This window comes from Rhagoletis pomonella, unplaced genomic scaffold, assembly GCF_013731165.1.
Source record: "Rhagoletis pomonella isolate Grant_MI unplaced genomic scaffold, Rhpom_1.0 Rhpom_scaffold_00003, whole genome shotgun sequence".
Lineage (NCBI taxonomy): Eukaryota > Metazoa > Arthropoda > Insecta > Diptera > Tephritidae > Rhagoletis > Rhagoletis pomonella.
Window position 1 is genome coordinate 92,307,641 of NW_023458557.1, and position 24,485 is coordinate 92,332,125.

The 24,485-nt window shown below is 34.9% G+C and overlaps 1 protein-coding gene across 1 annotated transcript; it reads left to right on the forward strand.

The window, feature by feature from the left end:
• LOC118736418 (pickpocket protein 19-like) lies at positions 1–8,533 on the forward strand. The gene is made up of 6 exons (XM_036466512.1): positions 1–254; positions 3,102–3,747; positions 3,884–4,033; positions 4,103–4,289; positions 4,403–4,654; positions 8,251–8,533. The coding sequence occupies exons 1-6, from the start codon at positions 1–3 to the stop codon at positions 8,514–8,516; spliced, it is 1,755 nt and encodes a 584-aa protein (XP_036322405.1). The 3' UTR covers positions 8,517–8,533.
• The last annotated feature ends 15,952 nt before the right edge of the window (positions 8,534–24,485 follow it).

Genomic DNA, 24,485 nt, shown 5'->3' on the forward strand with positions numbered 1-24,485 from the left:
ATGTTAACGGAGGAGCTTGTACCAAATCGTCGCCTAACAAGAATTTATCCGCGTGCGAATTTAATTACATTCGAAAAATATCAACAACAACAACAACAGCAACAGCAGCTTCAACATAAAGCAACAGCAAACGAAGCGAGGAAAGCGAGTAAAGGTTTTAGAATTGTAAAAGAGCTAATTGGTGAACTCGGGCAGCAGACAAGCATCCCTGGCTTGAGTAAACCGTTGGCACTTAATATGGGTGCAGTGGAGCGGTAAGCGGGTGTGAAGTGTTAATGTTTTACTGAGCTATGCATAAGAGATGGCCGTGTAAGAATAGACTAAAAAATTAAAAAAATAAATAATGATTTTGGTTATACGCTTTGCATTCGACACGAAGCAAAGTGGGTCAGACATAAAAAAAAAAAAACGATTAGAAAACTTATATCCACATAACAACCATGATAACTGACAGTGGCGCTAGTAGGCACGAAAACTATTAATTAGAAATTGCAAGATTTTTACTAAACGTAATTTTTTATGAAAATTATTATAAAAATTATCTTTTTTTTCAGCGTGAATAATACAAATTAACGGCTTACGTCAATCAATGGCCTTTGGCTTAAAAATATTATTAGTCAAATAACCTGGAAATTTTTTGGATTTTGTTTTACTGAAAGTTATTTGCTTTAAAACATTTTTTAATTTATTATTATTATTATTTATTTTTTATTTATTATTTTTTTGTGAAAACTAAACAAATAAGTATAAAGAAACTTTTTAAAATTTTTGTGCTTTGTCAGTGTAAAACATTGAATTATAAATTGAAGTTAGTGAAAAAATTTTAAATTTTTCAGTATTTTTTTAATTTTTTGTTTTTGTAATATTTCTGATTGTTTTTTTTACGAAAAAGATTTTAATTTTTTATAAAAATTTGTTAAAACTTTTTCTGCTGAAAAAACTGACTCTTTGTCAGGTGACCCGAATTTGAGAAGGTTGAGTTTTTTTTTGATTGTTTTCGCAAAAAAAATTAGGGTTCTCTTTTTTTTAATTTATTTAGATAACTTCTTCAAATTTACTATTAGACACCTTCTTCAACTTTAGTATTTAGCTGGCGAATATTCGTTTTATTTTTTACTTTTAATTACTTGTTCTTGTATTTTTTTGTTGTGTTTCGGTCGAAATTTTAAAATGTTGTTTATGAGAAAAACAAGCGAAATTTTCGTTTTATTTCACATTTATGTATCTATTATTTAATTTTTGTAAAAAATTTAAATTTTTAAGAATTTGTTTTTATACCATTTCAAACTTGGTCGTTTAGAATTTTCATAATAAATACCAATATCGAGTTTTATTTTTAATTGAAACACTTTTTTTAATTTAGCCTTCAAGAAGAAAAAAAGCTCAACAAGTTAAAATAAAAAAATATATTAATAAGCACAAAAAATTAGTTAGACTGCAATAACTAGAAATTTTTAGCCAGAAATTCATTAGTTTAGAAAATTTCATAAAGTTGTCAATAATTTTTTACATACATAGATAAAAATGGATTAAAGCACTAGAAAAAAAAATAATAATAATAAAAGTTAAAGGGTCAGCTTTATAGGTTTAATTTTTATAAAATTTAATTCAGGTACCGCTATCTAAGACTTAGAAATACGACTTGTTTTCAAAAATTTTAAAAATCCAAATATATATGTTGGTGAATTGAGTTTATATTTCATTTTTCCTAAGGACTTATTTATTTTTAAAATTCTTGTTTTGGAACTTAAGTATGGCACTTTAAATTGTAAAAAAAATTTGTTTTATCTATAAAAATCGTAAGCCTATCTAATTTGTAAAACAAGTATGTAGGAATAATTAATCAACGTCCCATTTAATTTAAAATACTTAATTTTTCAGGAGCTCGACAGCCACGTTGTATTCCCAATATTCCAAGAAAAAATTAAAAAAAAATTCTAAATTTCAACGTAGCATATTAACTTATTTTCGGGACATAAAAAACCTAATTTGAACCAGGTCAAAAATTTTAAACTAAACATTCAAAATTTATTACAAAATTTTTTAAAATAGTGAATTTTTAATTAACTTATTTTCGGGACATAAAAAACAAATTTAAACCAGCTCCAAAGTTTTTAAATAAACCATTCCAAATTTATGACAACATTTTTATAAATTTAAATTTTTTTTTAAATTATTAACTCCGCAAAATATTAACACATTTTCGAAACAAACCCCAAGCTGCAATGGCAGTGAGAGTTTCTCGAAATCAGCTGTTCCTGCTAATATTAGCAGTGGCTGCCAGAGCAAACACAATACGGCATCGGAATATCGGAACCAGATGTTTGAAATTTTACGATTTACGCTTTGAAAATCATATTGAAAAATTGTTACGATTAAGAAAATGGAGGTATCTATACCTGATAGATTTTAATGCATCATTGAAAACCAAAAACGTTAAGTCAATTTAAAAATATCTATACAATTTATTAAAAGTTTTATATTCATCTGAGGCCATTTTTTAAATAAAAAATCCAATCCAAACAGCTAATTCGAATTGTAAACAATTAAAAAAAAATTTTTTGCAAAAAATTATTATTATTAATTTTTGTAGGCTTTTTTTTCATTTGCGTTTTTTTCGATGTCTCAACCACTATGTGCCAAAAAAATATTAGAGGTGTAAAAAAATATTTGTTTATATGGTATGAAAATATAGATACATATATATTTATAAACAAATTTAAATAAAATTCTAGACACATCACAGCTCAATTTGGGAATCCCAAGTTTTGCATACAATTTGCGCAGAAAATAATTTTAGGGATTTTTATTTTTTTTTTATTGTTAATTCTTTTAAATTGAATTTTATTTATTTTGTTTTTACATTTCTACTCATTTTCCAAATTAATGTATTTTTTGCTCCTCTCTGATTTTGTTTTAATTTTTTGATGCAATTAATTTTTAATGTATTTTATTTGACTGTATTTTTCTCATTCCATATATACACGGTCTCATTGAATCCCAACTCTGCACTCACTCAACTACATCTCTTGCACTTCTATTTTCTTCCCTACCCTCTTTTATATGTACTACATACACAATGACATCTTTCGCGCTTCCAGCCTCTTCTGGACGATCGGCTTTCTCTGTGCACTCGGCATGATGATCTACGTTATTCAAATGCTCGCCGCGCGCTACAATCGACAACAATTCAAGACGATCGTAAATGCCACGAATTATCCAATTTATCGTATTGTTTTTCCCGAGGTCTACCTCTGCAATCAGAATCGTTTGAATTGGGCGCGCTTCAACTCGGCAAAGGAAAATTATCTGCGGCGCGAACACCACAACACCGAGCTAGAGCGCCTATTCACCGAAGTAGTCGCACTTTATGATACTTTCTATTTTGGTAGTTTCGATAGATTCGAAAAATTGAACACCACACGACCGCTGCACGAATTGGATTATGTGAACTTCACATTGGTCGCACAATTTATGGCCTGGCGTTGTGACGAACTGCTCACGGATTGTGTGTGGCGTCACAGGCCAATGAATTGTTGTGACATATTTAGCGCACGTCGTTCCATATACGGATTTTGCATGTCCTTCAATACAATCGAAACGGCACAAGGACAATTAAGACAAAAATTAGACGATAAATGGCCGTGGCGTGCCACTCGAAATGGGCCGGGTAATGGCCTAAACGTGCGAGTGCTGATAAACGAACAGATGCATTCACCGTTCGCTTCGCGAGAGAAGGGCATTATGGTAAGCGGCGGGGAGGGGAGGTGGCTTAGGTGGCGTCAGTATAAAAGTTGCATTGCATTTGCCTTTGTTGCTAACTTTGATTTCTTTTCTTTTAATTTTATTATAATTTTTTCGTTTTATTTTTCACATCTTGTAGTTTATGCTCATGGAACCTGGCGTGTGGTGGAGTTATCCAAATCAAGTGCATGTAAACGATCAGATTAGGGTGAAACTGGATGCACAATTGAGTTTCTACGATGAGACAACACGGCGGCTATCTTCGCAAGTGCGCGAATGTGTTTTCGATGTATGTGTAGTGGGCTAGAAAAATACTAAACAATTCTAAACAATAAAGCCATATTTTCATACATTTCAGGATGAACGAAATAGCCTCGATTTCAAAACGCTAATGAATCACAAATATATGTTCGAGAACTGTCAGGCGGAATGCTTGCAGGAGCATACTATGAAATATTGCAATTGCTCCTTGGACATTTTCTTTCCACCCAGTCAATATCCAGCTTGCAAGCTGTCTGACATGCCATGCTTGGCGCAACATAATAGTGAGTGACATGCGGACATTAATTTGCTTGTGTAAATACTAATTTAAAAGACAAAATTTGCAATGAAATTTTCTTTGTTGTTTGCTTTGTAATCTTTTTATGTTCCCTTCAAGATCATTTAAAATACTTCGAACAAAGCGGTGAAAAAGATTCGATGCCAATTAATGTTAGTGCTATGGGTATGGTCTGTGAGTGCTTCCTAAATTGCCTGTCACTAGCCTATCTGATTGATGTTCGCACAAATGATTTGCCAACGATTTCTCAGCGGGAAAATAATTCTCACATGGATATGGACTTTTTCTTTATACGCGATTCAATTGTAGTTTTTCGCACAACGGTAATTTATACATGGGTGGATTTGTTGGGTAAGTAAATAGAGATGAGATAGCTTTTAAGATAAAATCTTCTTGTCGTTTGTTGTTAGTAGAAAATGAAATACATACTCTAGAAATATTGCATTACCATACAACGCCTTAAGCGACCCTTTGTTGCGCAAAGCAATGTTTAACATCATTAAATCACGTCGAACGGTTAAAGGACTATGATTTGAGATTATGCACTAGGAAGGTTCGGCCCTTTATGAGAAATGTGCCTCTGTCCAGCTGATTGATGTCCTCGGGAAGCCTGAAGCAGGGATTATACGGCTGCTACAAGTTCACTATTTTTATTGAGCTGAACTCAAGCTCTATTGACAACCCCAATATGTCTTTCAAAATGTACAAATCTGTGCGAATATACAAATCATGTGATCCCTGCTTAAGTCCGAGATCATCGTCATCCAATAATATCGTTAAATATGTGCTACCTTGCGACGTCTACGATTGCTGTAATGCGCAAATCCCGTGTCGGAGGCAACAAGGCGACTGATGGCGTCTTCTAAGAGCGTTTGGAGTGCATTTGGCAGTGCTGCCTTATCAATTGTATTGCCACGCTGGACAAGGAAAGGATCCCTGGTACCGCTGTAGGAAAATTTAGTCTCCATGATGGAAGGTCAGGCAAGAGATTAAAAGCCAACTTAGTGGTACCATTAGCCATAGCTATTGCAATTATCTGTTCTGATCAAACGTATAGGCAGCATAACCGTAGGTATCTATTGCATAGGTTTCTCGCCATAAGTCATAACTATAAGCAGCTCTGAATTATTTGAAGTATGGATTTGGCGTTGTTGGACCGTGAGGCTGGTCGACATCACCGGCGACCAAAGCATGGTAGTCTGCAGCACTAGGTTCCAGCAAAAGAATATCATTTTGTGATGGACGGCAGGCACGCTTCTATGGTATTGGATGACCGTACGCGCCAAGACAGCGCGAGAGAACAAATAGTACGATGAGGAATGTCACGAGATTGCGATCGGGCGCAATGCGAGCTGTGCTGGATCGATTGAGGAAACTGCAGGGGAAGCGAGAGATATTTTCCGAAATAAAAAGAGATAGTTCAAAAACGTGAATATGTAATGCTTGAAATGCTGGCGGACAGGGAAAACGACCGAAGGTTTCAAAACCAGCGTGAATTATTATGTATAGTACTAGAAACTAGAGGAAAAAATTTTCCACCCCTTTGAATGGCAGCAGTATTGAGAAGATAACCCCAAGCCCACAATCTATGAGGTGCGAATAGCAATACGCGGCTGAAAAACGACAAAGCTGCTGGAGCTAGCGGCCTGCCAGCTCAGCTATTCAAGTAGAGCGGGATGAATGCGTGGACGGCGACTAGAATGTAAGTGTGCTCAGCGCAATCCACAACCTGGCAAATCCACCAAAGACCAGGCCGGACTTCAAAGCCGCTTTCGACAGCACTAAAAGGTTGGCAGTTTGTTACAAAAAAGAGTTTCAGACATGGCGACTCCCTTTCGTGCGATTTCTTTAATCGGATATTAGAGAAAATAAAAAGAGCTGAAGTATTGAGCCACGCAGGAAAATTTTAAATCATAATTGTTTTTTTATATAACTTTGGGAAGTTATCAGATAGAATGTTCAATGGAAGTCGGCATCAAACACAACATATATGTGAAGTTTCAAGGGTGTGCCACCAAATTACAAAAAATGGCAGCATGCGGCATAACTTTCGCATCTATTTTGTATTTTTTGAAATTGAACGATTTTTTTGATTATAAAAGTTTAAGATACTCCAAAATGTTAACAATAAACGGTGAAAATGTTCTTTTTGCCAAAACTAACGGATCTAGAGTAATACAAGTAATTTTTAGCAAAAAAAAACCGACTTCAACTCTCATATAAAATATATATATATATATATATATATATCTCATGATCCACTGATCGGATCTTAACTAGATTAGTATGAGACCACCTCTGAGACATTGCCTTTCCGATGCAAAAAGAAAATCGGTTGACGTGGTCAAAAGTTATGCGGTAACATACATGAAAAAAAAAAATAAAATAAATATTCCGACGAACTGGTAACCTCCTCCTTTTTTGGAAGTCGGTTAAAAACTAGACTGTCATCAAATGAAAAAGAATAACATTGATTAAAAGATGACGATGATTTTCGAAACAAAAATTCCACTTTTAAAATTATTATTGGCACACACGAAATTCATTCTAAAATTATTATTCACATGAATAAATTAGTAAGTACATTAGACTGCATCACTCCCTATACAAAAAAAATAGTTACTGTGTTTCCATTGGAATTATAAAATCTATTATATTCTAAGAATACCACCAAAATATTACAGCAAAATATTAAGATTTACGTGAGCTGGAGCGATTTGAAAATACCTCCAAAAATTGAGTTTTTTTATGAATAAAAATTGTTTGTTTAAAATTTTTTTGAAAAAAGTCCCTCAAATCACCAAACGGTTTGAGCTTAAAAAATTTGCATAAAATAATTTTTTTTTTTAATTTTCAACGGAATCGTAATAATGAGATACCCTTTTTATTTCTTTGCTAATAAACTCATTCAAAGGAGGAGATCGAAAAGTAGGATGAGCGAGTGTCATTCCAAGTTTAATTAAGGTGTGTTCGTATTTGAAAAAAAAAAATAAAAATGGCACCGAAATGAATTTTTTCTTTTTGCACAGAAATAAAAAGAGCGGAAAAATACCTTTCTGCTGATACCCCACAGGTCTAAATCGGTATAGTATTAACCCACTTATTCATATATATATTCCTGAAGAAAGCCATAGGAAAATATTCCACGGCATTATTTAATAACTTTTAAATAAACTGCCTTATCTTGAGTTCCGCCCGAAAAAAAAATCAGAGGAAAATTTTTCATCCGCCCATAGTAAATGCATGGAAACCAAAAGTGAAAAGTGAACCGGTCGGGGAAAATGAAATTCATGATAAGGCTGAATATGATTTGAGTTAAGGGGTGCGAGTAAACGTGTTACCTGGCTGTGTATGATGCGACCGGGCGTATACGTTACATACACAACTACGGGTGTATGGGCTCGTGTTGTTATTTTGATTTTTTTTACGGTATTTTTAAACTACTTAACGGCGAAATCGCAAGGCGGTAATACCATTAAAAGATAGAACAGCTGATTTGATAAAAAAAAAAATGTCCTCCATTTTATAGGGGGTGGACGGATGGTCAGGGACACACTGCATATTTAGCTGAATGTGATTGAAGAGGAAAGCTTCCTATTTAATGGAAAGACCAGGTGGCTTCATTTGACATTGGCTGGCACAGAAGAAAAACGGCACGCTTGCTGTATTGATTCGGCCAAACTGGCTTAGGCGGTGACAAGATCAACAAGAAAGGATAATGAAAATGAAAGCAAAAATATTCTAGGAACAAATTTTAGTCCCTTATAGTACATTTTCAAGTACACTTAAGTGGAAAATGTGTCGGAAACATAGACAATTTTATTGAACTGTAAACAGTTTATACATTCTGCATATTAATATACTTGTGCACGGATTGTTAAACAAGTGAAAGAAAATTTAAAAATGATTTTAAATATTAACTAATTTATAACATATTTTCATTGCAGTGAATTTTGGTAATGCAACAGCGCTTTTTCTAGGATGTTCTATCATAAGTGGCGTAGAATTGATTTACTATTTCTGCATTTACTTGCCACAACGCCTTTGGAGAGCACACAAAAAGTCAAGAAATAGTTTCAAAGTATCTGCAGAACGCGAAGGCAAAGTGTTTGAAAATTGGATGACGAAAATATATGGCAATAACGGAGCATTTAAAGAACCTAGAGACATTAAACAAAAGGAAAGCGAAAACCTAAAAACCATTTATTTTTAAATTAAATACCCCCCCAAAAAAAACAATAAAACTAAATAGCTACATTCGAGTAGCTAAAATAAATTGCTAAAATTGTACATAAAGCATTTAAGCAAAACAATAAACTGAATATCAAAGAATCATTGTTTCGTGTTATTTCCTTCAGCATTGTTTTGCCTACTAAATAAATAAATAAATACTTTTTTTTAGCTTCCCTGCACTACCATCAACTTTTAAATAAATTCTGCGGTGGTTCACTTCACTGCCATTTAAGTCGTTGCCTGCAGCCGTTTCATTGTTATTGCTTTTAGGATTTCGCTGGCATCGCCATGACCACTGCCTCTGGAAATGATTTGCCGCTTGCTAGTAGAGTTGTTGCCGCTGTAGCTGATGCTGATGCTGCCGCTATTGAAGCTGCCATTTTCACGGTCGACTGCAACATGAATGAGGTGGATTTCATTGGGCAAAGGCTACATCACCATCATGGTCATTGTCATTGTCATTGTCACCGAGAGTGTCGCGCAACAACTTCTAGATTTCACGCTGTTGCTCTGCGCTGAATGGTTTGACCTTTTACTTTAATTCTTCTTTTTTTCTTGTGCTGTCGGTGTCTTGAAATTGCGCTGCCACTAACATTTGTACAGCAACTTCTATCTAAATATACATATACATACATAATTACAGTGACTCAAATAAATGACCGCCTATTGATAATTTTTAAATATTCGTAATTTTTCTATAAAATACCATCCACGCTTTAAATAAAAGAATATACATAAATCACAGTTTCAAACTTTATACAAAATTTAGGAAAATTCAAAAAATTGTTATCAAAATTTTTAAAATTTTAAACTGAATCTTTGGAACATTTTTGAGTATGCAGTTTTATAGCCCGTACAATTTTAGTCCCATGAAGTGCAAGTTCCAACCGGCTAAAAAATCGCTTTGATTTTTGCGATTTTTTTTTGCAGACTGCTTTTGCGTTTTTTTGTTAATTTAAGTTTTGTTTTTTAATTTTGTTGCTTACGGTCTCCCGCATTTTATTTAATAAGAATTCATGCTTATACGGAAAAAAGTGGAAAAGTCCGTGACCAAAAAAAATTCTCAAAAATCAACGGGATTTTTTAGTCGTTTGAAACATGCACTTGGTTAGAAAAAAATTGGATGAGTTGTAAAACTGCATACCCAAAAATGTTGAATTTTGATGAAAATTTGTTGAACTTAGCTACATTTTGTATAAAAAGTTTAAAACTGAGATTTACATATATATTTTTGGGTAGACCTTGGATGGTATTTTTGTAGAAAACTAACAACAAACTTTAGCTCGTAAAATATTACGAATATTTAAAAAGTCCACACGTGGTCATTTGTTGGAGTCACTGTATGTACAAACATATTTCAGCTACCGTCTCGAGTGTTCTGGTGACAAGTTCCCCTTCTTTCATATTCGCTCAAAACTTGTATTTTTTTTTTTTTATGTAGTTTAGTTTTGGTTTTTATTGCATTTTATTGTTATTTCCAACTTTACTATTCGTCTGCTTGGCTTTCAGACGCTTTTTTCTTCACCTCTAAGTTACTTAGTTGTGGTATCACAATAAAAGGTTTTTTGGTAGAAAGTTTTCAGCAGTGATTGTTTACTGTTGTTTGACCGAAGAAAGGTTTTAAGCGGCGAAGTACCTGCTTGTACTTGTTTAGTATTTAGTGAAGAGATTGTGAAAATGTTAAGAACAAAACAAAGAAAATTGACATAGAAGTACGAGTTCTTTTACTTGCTTGCAACGAAAACAAAAACTTTGATGTCTGTGGACTTTGTGTAGACATTGGTCATTGCTCTTCGGTGTTCCGACTTTCATGCATCTGACGTGCATCTTTTAATCACTATTTCCACAGTGAAGGTCAGTACAAAGGTTGACTAGCCCGGAAGTAAAACTTGCCTTGAAGAATCTAAATTAAATTTTTATTCATCTTCTTATTTGGCGCTAAAAAACGTCTTCCGGTTTAGGTCGAAAGCAAGAAAGCTTCGACGATTTCCTTCGTCTTTTGCAAAGTTTCGCCAGTTATTCACACCAAGTGCTATACACAAGCCCCATGGCATTTCTTCTTATTAATTGGCGCTGTAGTTGTCGAAGCGATTTAGTGCCCACCCCATTTTTCATGTAAGCCTTTTTACTTATTTCTTCGGTATCAAATAATGTCAGGTGTTGGTGCAGTCCAGTGTTGCCACATATGGGCTTTTCCTACGTTTTTTTCCATTTGGTTGGTGGTAGGCTTGATTGGGTTGTAATAGTTATTGGCGAAAAATAGAAAATGCATATGTATCTCTAAACATTTTAGCAACCTTTCTTACACGAATATTTTACCGGTGCGTTCGTATAACGGCGGCCGCAAACATGTAAATATACCTGATTCCTAAGCATTATTATTGCCAATATACAATATGAACATCCATATATACTTTATGGCGTACGTGGACCAAGATTCCAGAAAAGCTTACCAATGGGCTTGTATCCAACCATATTCCAGGCGGAGCTCTTCGCAATCGAATTCTATGTTCGCGAATGTCATCGTAGAAGGCAAATGCGGCCAGAATAAATATCATGTCAGATATTCAGGCAGCGTTAAGATACTTAGACTCTTTTAAAACGGCACCAAGGCTTGTGAACTCTTGAACCACTTGGGAGCGCACGCAGTGGTGGGTTCCGCGACATAAAGGGTTTGATGGCCACGAAAAGGCTGACTGTCTCGCAAAGCGTGGATACCAACTGAGTTTGCATATTCCCGAGCTATTGCATATTCTGTGGTAAATCTAAAGGATATGCTGCAAAACTACTTAGTAGCTAGCTGGGAATAATCTTAGATTGCTGCCCACTGGTGGAAGTCAAAGAGAATAAGACCGGAGGAACTCCGCAATAATCTTTGAACTTAGAACTCTTGCGCTGGCTACCTGACATCACACTGCAAGTTAACATACCATTTGAATTAAATAGGTTTCTGTAGAGACGGACTGCAAGTTTTGTGGTCTGGTGGAGGAAAACCCAGGGTATATTCTATGTACCTGCCCACGAAGCATGAATCATAGATTGATACAACTTGGAGAACGATTATCTTCTCCATCTAAAATTTGGAACATGAAGTCATCCAAAGTGATGAGCTTTTTAAATAGCTTAAGGTTGGAGTGATTACAATTAGGGTTTATCATAATATATCTTCTTAGGCCGCAGCTCGAGTATCTCCGACGTAATAATATTAATAATATCGTCACTAAGACGAATGTGAAAAAGGACGCGTGAAAAAACTTCGGCGAAGAAAGACGCGTAAACATGGATTCAACATTATTCCGGAAAAACTCTTTGGGGAATTCAAAGAGGTTAACGCGTCTTTCTTTGCCGTCACCTACATACGTTGAGTCTTTCTTCGCCGAAGTTTTTTTACGCGGTCAACTTTACAGCTCGCGTCTTTATTCGTATCTAGTGACGATATGTATGTAAGTGTGTTTTAGTTGTACTAAATTTTGTGTTATCTATAATTTTAAAAAGTTGCCATTGAAAAAAATATATATATTTAAAGCTAAAAAAAATTTTTGGTACGTTTTTGTTGCTTTTGGTAGTAAATTTTGGTAGGAAAAAAATTCGTCTGTGGCAACACTGGTGCAGTCGCTGCTTCTTAAGCTTATAGTGAGCTTATCTCTCCATCCTCACCGGTTTTCCCCGCTATGAAAGCTCAAACGAATACTATTGGGCACGGAGCTTTTTTTGACAACTCCTATAGCTTTTTGATAAGATGGATTAGAGTGTGTAACTTTCATTGTTTGGGAGCACACTTGGTATTGCTTGCTCAGTTCAATAATATCAAGACAAATACTAGTGCGATTCATGAAACGCGGCAAAGTGGCATTTTTGGCGAAATCGCAACGTTGCAAACAAAGTTGTATGAACGACCTATCGCAGCTCCGGATTTCAAATGTAAAATTAAAAAAAATGCCGCGCGTAAGTAAAAAAAGATAAGTTTTTACAATTATATTCCAAAGCAGCCTTAACTAATGTACTTTGTGTTGAAGTATTCGAAGACAATAAAGAAACGTGTGTTCGCGACTTTGTCTTTGCAATGAATGCCAACTCAAATTATATGGCAACGTCGCAATTTTGTTGCAAGAAAATTTCCATACAAAAGTAATTAGTTGTGTCGCAAAAGGTGATAAATTTTGCAAAAAATGCCACATTTGCAACAACTTTGCGACGTTTCATGAATCCCACTACTATTCTTGCAGATGTTAATGTACGAAGCCGTATTTGTTTGGAGGATATATTCCACTCAGAACTTTCGCTAAAGCGAAACCTAGTTTTCGTGTTGTCGAAAAACGGATTTTACTCCTTCAAGGGTGGCTTGCGTTTACGGGTTGGTATGAAACGATACCATGCAGATATCAGTATTTTTACTTGGAAGTACAGCATCGAAGGTAAGCATCGATACCTAATAAATATCGGATCTAAAGTATCGATACCTACTCATATTTCTTATGAACTAAACTTAAATTTTTTATATTTTTTTATGTCATAAGTTAACCATTCTCCGGGAATCCTTAACTCCAAACTGTGTATATGTTTAATACTGAATAGTATTTAACACAGACAATTGATTGCAAAAAAGAGTACAAAAAAGTTAATCTCGTTTAAGAAAATAATTTGCTCATAAAATATTTCTGAGAAAAAGTCTTCTTTTGTTGTACTTGACAGGAATAGAAGTTTTTCCAAAAATTTCAATGCAGTGCAAATGTACTATTACGTACAACAATTATGAGCCAAAGATTTAACTTCGATAGTTTCAAAAATGTCTCCTTACAACTTCACCTGCAATTGGAAGTGTGAAAAGTATAGAAACAAAATGACAGGGATTAAATTTTACCTATTAAAATAAGTTCTTAAGGGCATTTAAAGTGTGAAATATTTTCTAGTATCTAGATACCGCCAACTAGAATCATTTTTCTTTTTGACATCTTCTTTTCTCCAGACTAGATGCGAAGATCGAGTTTACATTTTCTGTAATGTTTCAGTTTTTTCCAATAAGTTTTTAATTTTTATTAATTTTTTATTTTTATTTTTTTAATCAATCATGTACCCTACTACTTTTTTCATTGTTCAAAATTACTTGGTATCGATCGAAAAGTATCGAGTATGTACTTGTATTTACTCGTATCGTTTCATCCCTATTTGCGGGCACTGTCGTAATGGATCCTAGCTATGGTTACGCCTCTCGCTGTAGGAAAACACCGCAATTATAATTAGCCTTATCGTGGGATTTACCGTCTTTTCACCTTTCATTCGTGAGAATAAAATAAATTCTAAGTTAATTTTTTTTTTTTTGGGATGAGCCTGCTTGGCAGAGAGCTGTTCGGCAGCAATTGCTGTCAATCGGTAGCTGGATAGACATTTATGGGCCCGAGGCTAGTATTCCTATTGCAATGGACAGATGGGATTGAAGGCTGAATAAAGCTTGAAAACCAGATTGAAATGCGCATCTCTCCTCCTCCAAGCTTGTCGAACCGTGTCTCGACATGAACTGGCGAGAAAAGGCTCACCGTTTGCTCATTTAAAGGGGAAATAATTTGAAGTCTAAGTTGGTATTCTTCGGTGCTTATAAACATTGAGGAGTGGGTAAACGTGGAGTGCAGAATAGCGCCTCGGAAAGGCTATCTTCTTTCATTAGAAAGAACATACATTTACTTTCTAAATACCGTCGATGTCGTGCTGTTCGCTGAGTATACAACCGGATGTAGTGGTTAGTGTTGCGGATTAGACTGCCTACAGAAAGAGAACGCGGCATCCATTTATAATCTCGTTTGACGGTGTGGAGGCTAGACAAAAACGAATACAATTCAATTATTCTACAGTCGAACTACTTCCCAGTTGAAAAATACGTAAGCTCCTTAAGAGTTAATCCATGTAAAATATTGTACCGCTGAGAAACTACCGAATCCCGAAATACTCCGAGCGATTCCTCTATACCATGCTGCACCAGTGATTCCCAAAGTGGTCTTGGGGGACCCCGGGATTCTACGTGACACTCGGCGGAAAAAAAGGGTTTCACAAGTTTTAGGTGGGAGTCCAAGAATATGTGTCTGGTTTCGATGGTATAGAACAAAACTGTTGACTTGGCTTTACCATTCAAAGTAGGCAGATAATACTGCTAAAAAAAAAATATGGGAGCAAAGAAAAAATCCAAAATTGTCGGCTCTATTTTGGTGAAAAATAACTGTGATGAGAACTTACAAAGTTATTTTGAACTTTAAGGAATCTAATTTTCAGATTTCTTGGTTAAAAATTTTTAGGAGCTATTGCAAATTTTTGGATTTTTTTCGTTCCACACCCCCTGAAAAAAAAAAATTATTTATTTTTATATTTATTGAAAGGCATATGGATCGCCTCTATATTAAGCTTTAATTTTCTTTTACTTAAACCTCTCTTAATTTTTTTTAAGTAGTATATTTTAAGACAGAGTTCGCAAAAATTCCTCACTGAGGAACAAAACTTCCGTCATCCTCGTCACTACAGCTTAATTCTAAATCAATTCTGATTTCCTCTTTTGTGGGGTCAAAAAGAAAGAGTGATATTCAACTAAATTTGTCTTTAATATAACTTAGTTTGTTTTCGCCTCAATATTTACCCCACGCTGCCATGCCACTCAAAGTGTTACTCCTCATATAAGAGCATTCTGTCTCTTCACATTTTTTGACCAGTTTTGGGAATATGGAAAAAATGTAGCTGTAGGGGGTCCACCGAAACCAAAAAAATTTTGAAAATTCGGGAGCCGCTGCTCTACATTCTACGTATTTTAATTAGCGAATCGGCTTAGAAATATATCTGATACTAAATGTATATTTCAAATTCCCACTTTCATAAAGCTTCTGGCAAACGATGAGAATAATTCTCATGAGAATTGGCATTCAATCGGCTTACGGCATATGCGGATGGTATTTCTGTTATAGTAAGCGGTAAGTGTCTTTCCACACGCAGCTCACTTAAGTCTTAATTCAATAAAGACTAATCTGGTACTCTTCACCAGGAAATACAAGGTTTCGAACTGGTCTAAGCCAAAGCTGGATGGGGTAACCCTCCAGATGAAGCATATCACCAAGTATCTCGGAACAGTATTAGATAGCAAGCTCAATGTGGAGGCGTGGCATTCAATGCATTCAAAAGGATGCTGGGCTACACCTTTGGCTTATCGCGTTTTCCTGTACTGTTCCACGGGTTACTGGTTTGGTGGACGGCAATGGAGAAGAAAACATTTCTCAAGAAAACAGACGGGTCGAAGATGGAGGAAGGCGTAGAGGCGGCAGTCGTCTGCGCGAAGCTCGGTCTCAACAAATCCTATCAGCTGCCGAACTATTGCAGCATCTTCCAGGCGGAAGTACTGGCTATAAAGAGAGCGGCGGAGCTACTGAGCAGAAACCTAGTAAACAAAGAGGTTAATCTCTAAGTCGACAGTCAGGCTGCGATTAAGGTGCTACTATCGTACAGCACTTCCTCGAGGCATGTGGCGTAGTGCAGAGCAGCTCTGAATTCGCCACACACCAATAGTAACGTATATCTTTACTGGGTTCCGGGGTACACCGGCGTCGGGAGCAAGAAAGAGGCCGACAGGCTGGCCAAAGAGGGTGCTTTGTCGGAAACCATGCTGATAGAGCAGGTGCCGGTTTACTCCTCCAAGCGATTGAGCGGGAACTTGCGAGAACGCAAGGCTGCAAGGTGTCCCAGGTTATGTGCAGAGCATAAAACATGAAGCTCACGCCGTTTCGCCTTTCCCTCAAGAGGGAAGACGCTAGGCTAACTGGACATTGCCTGACTAACGATAAGAACTGTAGAAGATACAGAACGCAGGAGGAGACAGTGGATCATATCCTTTGCGAGTGTTCTGCCCTTAGCAGGTTTTACACCTAATCTGGAAGCGGCCGCTAAGTTAATAACAAGTTCCAGTTTGCCAAGAGGACTGCGATGTTCTTCAACATTGCTCCTGGTACGTAGTGGTAAGCTGTCTAAAGTGGTCGTAATTTATCTGGTAACGCTATTGACTTTATTGATCTCTGCGACTCCACCCAGGGGCTGAACAGCATACATAAACTAACGTAGGCATTCACTCATATCCTTATCGTTCCGTTAGTAATGAGAATGGATATTTACTCTACGATGAGAGTTAGTTTCCATTCTCACGGGAGTGAATTTCTATTCTCATCTTTACCATAAATGGTAAGGACCACAAGCTGGTAGGGCATGGTTAAGTGCTTTTATTTCCTACTGGGATAGATTTCTACAAAGAAATTTTTAAGAAAGCTGACAGTAGCTTTTGAAGTTTCCTTTCAAAGCCCAGCACTACTTAATTCCCGCAAGGACATTAAAGGGCAATGCACCCTTTTTGCTACATCCGGCAGCTCAATGAGGATATAAGCTTTTATTCAGTGAGCAAACCATGTAGTGAACAGTAGAAATTATCCTTGCAGGTTTGGGATTTTTTGGTGAAGCTTATGCTTACATAAAATAATTTATATTTATAGCTTTTCAAAGCGTCAGAAGTATGCTTTATTGATTGCGGAGCTTTCTGCTAGGGTACAAGGTTGAAATTCGAGTAAATAAAGCTCTCTGATGCAATGGAAAAACAATTTGTCAAAGTTTTTCTGCAGGACTTTCGGTTGTAGTTTTTGCTGCGGAAGTTTTCAAAGAAAATAACCACAACAAATAATTTTTGCAGAAAACGGCTCTGCGGGTAAATATCTTGTATGCATTCGAAACTTTAGTTGGAAGAGTAGATAGTTGGGGAATTTAAAGAGCAAGCGCGGTTAATAAATTAATAATAAATTTTAAATTCTGGTTTATAAAAGTTATGACACTTGATGTTGATGATTAATCTGAGATCTATATAGATATGTATGTATATACATATCATAGTAGGTACCATAAGTTTTTCAACCTGTGGTAAAATGATGAGGCGAAATTAAAAACGGACAAAACCTGTGACCGTTGGTTAAGAACCCGTAAAATAAAAAAAAAATCACTTGCAACATACTGTCCAAAGAAAAAAGAAAACTAAGAAGAAGCATAGTAGTAAAATACGTCGCAACAAAACACGGCTGGAGGTTCATTACTCGGCTGGTTGATTCTTTTACTATGCACCTTCTTTCTTTCAATGTTCTTTGCTCCGTCTTCCTCGTCACTCATTGTAAAGGAAAATGCGCTTTCTCTATTTTTTACAGGCATTTTCCATCACCCAGTTCAGACTTGCGCAATAAGAGACAAAAATAAAAATTGAGCAAATTATAGCATACCATCGTGCAGCACCATCAGGATGCAATAAAGCAATTTAGTGTTTGGAGATTGGAATTTGCTGCACTACATTACCACCCCTATTTTGCACTACCTTTTGTTGGGAATGCTTGCCTGGCCGAGTAGTCAATTATGGCTATAAAGGATTTTGATACATTGGTGAAAAAAGCGACATCGAGCGTGTAAAACGTTGAGATTGGACACGCCGCTAATTTGCAAGCGGTTCACTGTAGAGTTGCGGCGAAAATGCTGCAGGGTGTCTTTATGAAAAGTGAATAGAAAAATTATTTTTAGGCTCAATAGAGAGAGATGAACTTGCTTTTTACAAAAAAAAAAAAGTTAAAAATTTCACTTAGCGCCTCTAATAGTTTGAGATCCTTTATTTGTAAAGGCTTCAAAATGCATTCGATGCACACGAAAATGTAGACCAGGTCCTAGCGACCTTAAGAAAATTTTTTCATACAAGGTTTGAGAAGTGCAATTAGTAATAAGCACCAAATGTTGCATACTTTTAAGCTAATATTATTTTAAGTAAATAACACAACTAAATTAAACATTTAGTCGTAAGTCTTGCAGAGCAGTGATTGCTGTGAGAAAAAAACTCGAATCTGTCAAATGCTCGCGAAATTTTCATGTAAAATAAATTGACTCTAAAACCGAGTCTGCAATTTTCTAATAAACAGAATGTGTGTTTGTTTAAATATTTATGTAGTTTTTGGTAGATCACTTGTGGTAAATGTAACAGGTTTTCATTAATTGGGTTTTTGGGCTGATGAGCAAACCGAACTAGTTGTCCGTAATTGCCAGAGATTACTTTTCAATTTGTATTAAATATTTCAACCTTAAAGCCAAAATACATATTTTATTAGAATTAAACGAAAATTTAAATGCAAGCCCCTGACAAACCTTACATATTTTAAAAACCTGTACTAATATAAGCCACCTATTTTGAAAGCCGTTTTGTTTCAAGAACAAACTAACATATTTTTTTTTTTTCTAATTTTCGACGTTTACTTCACACTTTGAAAGAATGGTTATAAGCTAAAAATAATATGTATGTATCAAGGGGCGTGGCTTTATGCTACATATTTCTGGAAGCGTTCATAGTAGAGTACTGGAACTTGGTGGTATGGAGATATATCTACATATGAAATCAATCACATACATACATACTCGTGGAAAGAAATGGGTGCTATTGACGAAGGGCGCGTGGACTCTTCCATACGTACTGTAACTTTTAGCTAGTGTCTTATTCTTCTGTACGTATGTTTTTAGGTGAACTCCTCGTAAAAGTTTGGACTGTTTTTAGTAAAATTTTTTTGTGTTATGGAGTAAGTCCCTGGGTGGTTTAAATTTCTAAATTCACCCGCCAGGTGGTGCCGGAGTCCAGTTGGTTCTAGACATCGTATTTTACCTACATTTTTCGTATCCCCTTTAATATTTTACTTATAAATTTGCCTTTTAAGTGCTCACGCAACACGTTTGGCAAAGAAATTCTAAAAATTTAACTGTCATTTTTAGCCACTTGAAACTTGCACATTATTAAACTAAAATTGAATGGGCTATAAACACCTCTGAGAAAAAAGTTTGATATTTTGATGATTTTTTTTTTCAGTGTTCTACAAAATCTTAAGCTTAGGTTTAAGGGCTGTTTGCAGCTCTCAAAAAAAAAAAAATAAAAATCGCAAGACACATTTTGCATTATTTCTGTTGGTTGAAAAAGAAGCTTGCTTTTAGGCCTGCTTCCAGCTCTCTCGAAAAACGAAAAATTCATATCAAATGAGGCACAAGAAATGAAAAAGAAATTTTCTTCTATCAAAATTTCTTAAATCAGTTTGCAGCTCTCAAGAAAAAATGCTCGTATATTTATTTCTTCAAGAAAATTGCAGTGGAATTATTGAGAACCATTTTGCCTGTGCCTTGAAAGGGTTATGTATGACAGACTCTGCTTTAAAGGGCTAAATGCTGCACTTTCGTAAAGACATCGACCAGTATAACCATTTTTGTTATAAACATTTTTTTGTTAAAGCTGATAGTTTACGAGTTATTAGAGTTTAAGGTAAGCTTTCCTTTTGTTTTCCAATCTGGCCAGCATCGGGTACAGCATCCAATGCCCCAAAGATCGAGTCTTAAGTTAAAATAAAGAGAAATCTTTCAGAAACAATGCTAATGGTGTACTAAGTATAGTGTTATCTAGTGTTATCGCAGGCAAAATCCACAATTTCAAAAACAGTGACATTTTGAACGGTCTTTTAATGGTTAAGTTATTGTTGTGTTAACTTCTCTATAGTTTTCCTATATTATATGATCATTTATCTTCACTATAAAAACATTTTCATTCCACTATCTCTTTTCTAAGCGAAGATCTACGATTTTGAAAAAAAAAACTCGTGTTTTGCCTATAATGCGCCGGTTATATAAAATTCGGTATCGCCCGAACTTATACTTCTTTACTCGTTTAACTTAATTTTCCCACAAAATCTTAACATTTAAGCTCAATTGAGCGATAATCGAATAATTATAGAGAATTTTCTATTAGACAACGCTTAATTTGTCTGCTTTGATGGAACCTCTAATTTGCAAATATGCAAACAAATGTGTTTGCATTTATGCTATTGTAAACAAAGTTTAATATGCTGCTGCTTATATAACATACTAATAGCTACATATTTACATATGTACATAAGTAATTTGACAATTAAATGAACTTCTGTTGCTCATAATTGCGGCTTTGACTCAATAAATTCTCACTGGATTTAATCCGAATACAAAGAAACACTGACCTGCATACATACATACATACACACACATACACACACACACACACACACACACACACACACACACACTTGCACACAAATATGGCAACAAACATAAGCGAGATAACTGAGTAGTACATTCGAACGTCTGTTCCAATAATACATATAATCGACAATTGCATATTCGAATGCAGTCATAGGCTCATCGCCCAGACTACGATAGGAAAAAGGATATATATATATATGTATGTTTGTATGTGTATGTGTGTGCATTTAAACAAGCATATTCAACATGAATAAACAATTTCGCCACAGCAGAGACCGCAGCAAAACACAAAAAAACAAAGTCGAAAACAAAAACAAAAATAATAGCAATCAAATACAAATGCAAACGAAATCAGCAAACAAGCAGCTAAAATATGTTTATACCCGTATGTACATATGTATGTAGGTTGAATTACGTTTGCATATGCAATTGACGGCTTTTACTTTTGTTTTTGCTTTTAAGTATTCGCCGTGGCATTGTATTTGTGGGCCGTACAAATTATGTTAAAGCAAATTAGATACAATTTAATTTAGTTATCTCTCATTATTTGAAATGAGCGCACAACTGTATGCAATTCAAGTGAAATTGTCTACAAATAAACAACAACATAGACATCGATTTATTGTTTAAACGGAAATCGCATAAAATGAATACAAATAAAAGCAAATCAACCGACACACAAATAAATAGGCAATTAATGGAATTGGGAACAATAGTTATATCGACTATATGTGTACTTACTTACAGCTAAGAGCCTTGAGTACATATAGCTAAGAATTTACTTACTAACGATTTCGTGGAAAGAAGTTCATCATTCAGCATAATGATTTCAAACGAAACTGAACTCTATATAATAAATCTTCTTTTTTTTTTTTTTGTTATTAGCCGTTACAACCGTTTGGAAGTTTTGGACCGGGATTGAAAAATTGCACCAAAAGTACTACACCGGATCTTTCCATTTTGTTCGTTGACGTCATTGCTTTCAATATCCAGACATGGGTTCTCAGCTGAAGAATCTCCATTAAAGGGATATACAACATGTTCAGGTCAATCAATTCTTGATTTATGCATTTGTTTAAGTTAACGCTCAACCATATATCCATTTGCACAAAGTACACAGTCTAATGCGATCTGTAATAAGCGTGACAGACTGCATATTGCATACAGCCATGTCTAGTCGCCTCTCCCGAAATGCGGTAATGTCAAGCTTCTTCTTCGGAGAGTTAACCATCAGTTGGATAGGGACATGTCCTTTTCCGTTATGGGGGAATCGTTAACTTATGGGAAGATCAATACGTGAAGTCTGTTTAGTAAATATTTTCATTGTATGCACCTTTTCAGTGGCGTGTTCTATAAGTATTCAGCGGTTGAATAAAGGAATTAAGGCGAATCACTGCAACCGTAGGCTTAATTTTGCTGAGGTCTTCCCACCTGAGATGGGAAAATATATTCTACTTTCGTATACTGAAAGATCTAGAATCTACTAGTTATGCAGTTTTGCTTACCGTTCGTTTTTGTCTCAATATAAAATAAAAAAGTGCAAAATTTCATATCAACGGACGAGTGGAAGATTTTCGAAATTTTTGGGAATTGAGTGCTTTATCGGAACTGTCGGGATTTTTTCTAGTTCTGCCCGCAATTTTTTAAATACCTTAACGATATCGCCCTTATTTGCCATTTTAAAATTGGTACCATTCGTACTGTCGGTCTCGATACCCCCCACTTATCTCTAGTCAGAATTCTCACTTTGTTTTGAAGACGATGAGGAGACAGAGAACGTGATGTGCGACTGCTGTTCTGCTGCACCCAATATTAGAGCTTATTAACAAGCTAACGTATCGACCCTATGAACATCAAGTGGTTTAAATGAAGATACTACTCAACCACTAACTACTAACACTACTAACCAGACATTCATATTTGTGTTGAGGCGGGGACTCAGGCTAATGGAGAAATTGTAAAAACTAAGCTACTTTGGTTAATGGAACTGACTACTTACTCATATAATGATTTCTTTTATTCACTCCATGTATAGTACATTGCACATTAAGATGAGTCGAATTGTTCGGCAGAAAAAACCATTAAAATGAGTATAGTAAAAACGTAGTCTTCGAAAAATTCTAAGAAGATTTGCCGTAGAAACTATGGATACCAAATGAGTTTAAAGTCTAGAAATTTTTATAATGAAAACTTACATACTTAAGTCTTTTCTGTACTCCGTCCAAGGTCCTATGTTCCGAACCTCTCAGTCCGTGAATATGCGACGAATTTGTTGGTCAGGAAACGCGGTGGAGTGTTAAACTCCATACATTTCGACACGTGCTCGTACGGAATATTCGCTTCGTAGATAACTTTTTTGCTATACTCATTACATGGAGAGATTTTTTTTCTTAAACCAAAGCAGAAACAAGAAAATCGAGTATTGTTTTTCAACTTAGAAAACAAATTCTTATTATTAAGAAAATCTAAAAAAAAATATAATTTGAAAATAAACAACCAATTGATTTACAACCAATTTCACGAAAGGCATTTACGTGAAAAATGATTTTAATTTTTAATATTTTATATAGAAATTGACAGAAAATAAAAAATCATTTTCCATTTAAATTGCTGGTAAACCGGCTTTAGTCTTGATATACGCTAAAATAAATACGAAAACGTTTGTCCAAATCAAGAAAATTGTTTCTTGAAAATTATTCAATAAATTATTTCATCCGCCGTGAAAGGAATAAATATGTAATTTTGCTCGCGGCGCTCAAAAAATCGCAATGGCTGACAGAACAAAGCTCTGGAGTTCGTTTTTACTATTTTTCATTTTTATTCAACAATTTTATTGACAAATAACAAAGCCAATTTTTTTTTGTATTTTATTGTAATTTTTAAATTGTATTTTAAAAAGAAAAAAAAAATATCTAATTTATTTTGTATGGTAATTGAGTACACGTTCTCAGAGAATAGAATAAGAAACTTCTGACTTCATATGAGAAAGTATTTTCCAATTTATTTTCTGATGTGCTTTGTTTTTGTTTTCAAAATTTACGTAAATTAGCAAATCGGTTTTCTTAGCATAAGTATACTTTTCTAAATTTAGTAAATTTGAGAAAATGCTTTCTTATTTATTTTAATATTTTTTCTAACGATTTTTTTTCAATAGGTTTTGTTGTTGTTTGTAAAAAGGAAAACCGTTTTCGTATTTTCAGTAAATTGATTTACTTAATTAAATTCAGTGAAAACTAAACCAAATTTGAATATTACATGAATTATTTACAATTTAAGTAAAAAACTTTTCCTCGTGTATAGGAAAAACGGTCGACCCGGGCTAATGTACATAGCTTCTATTTAAATAATGACAATCTCTGTTTGCTGCAAAATTGCCGCACAGCAGCCAAATGAACTCGCATCAACTGTCAATTGACAAGTATTGCAAACAAAAAACGGAAAAATAAAAATAAATAAATCGCGCCGCAACAGTAAAACTTCAACAACATAAGTAATGATGACTCTCGATTGCTGTTGTCGTACTCGTTGCTGCTGATGCTGGTGCTGCGGAAAGAGCATTACGAATAATAATGCTAACTATACATACTTACATACCTACATACATAGATATACTATAACCTACATACAATTCTGCAGTGCAAAAAAAAAAAAACAAGTTGAACAAAAGCAACAACCAATTGTATTGTACATTTAATGGGAAAGCAATTATATAGCATCATAGCTGTTCATCTTTGTGTATTGTTGCTGTATGTAGTTGCGGGAGTGATTGTTGCTATTGCTTTATTTGTTATAGCTGTTGTTATTGTTATTGCCGCTATTGTTATTATTGCTGTTGTTCAGATACAAGCGATAACAATAGCAATTGACACTT

Bases quoted from the DNA above. Each gene is read 5' to 3' on its own strand.
- LOC118736418 (XM_036466512.1), top strand. From the start codon at position 1: ATGTTAACGGAGGAGCTTGTACCAAATCGTCGCCTAACAAGAATTTAT. The intron at 3,748-3,883 runs GTAAGCGGCGGG...CACATCTTGTAG, and splicing joins CGCGAGAGAAGGGCATTATG to TTTATGCTCATGGAACCTGG. The intron at 4,034-4,102 runs GTATGTGTAGTG...CATACATTTCAG, and splicing joins TGCGCGAATGTGTTTTCGAT to GATGAACGAAATAGCCTCGA.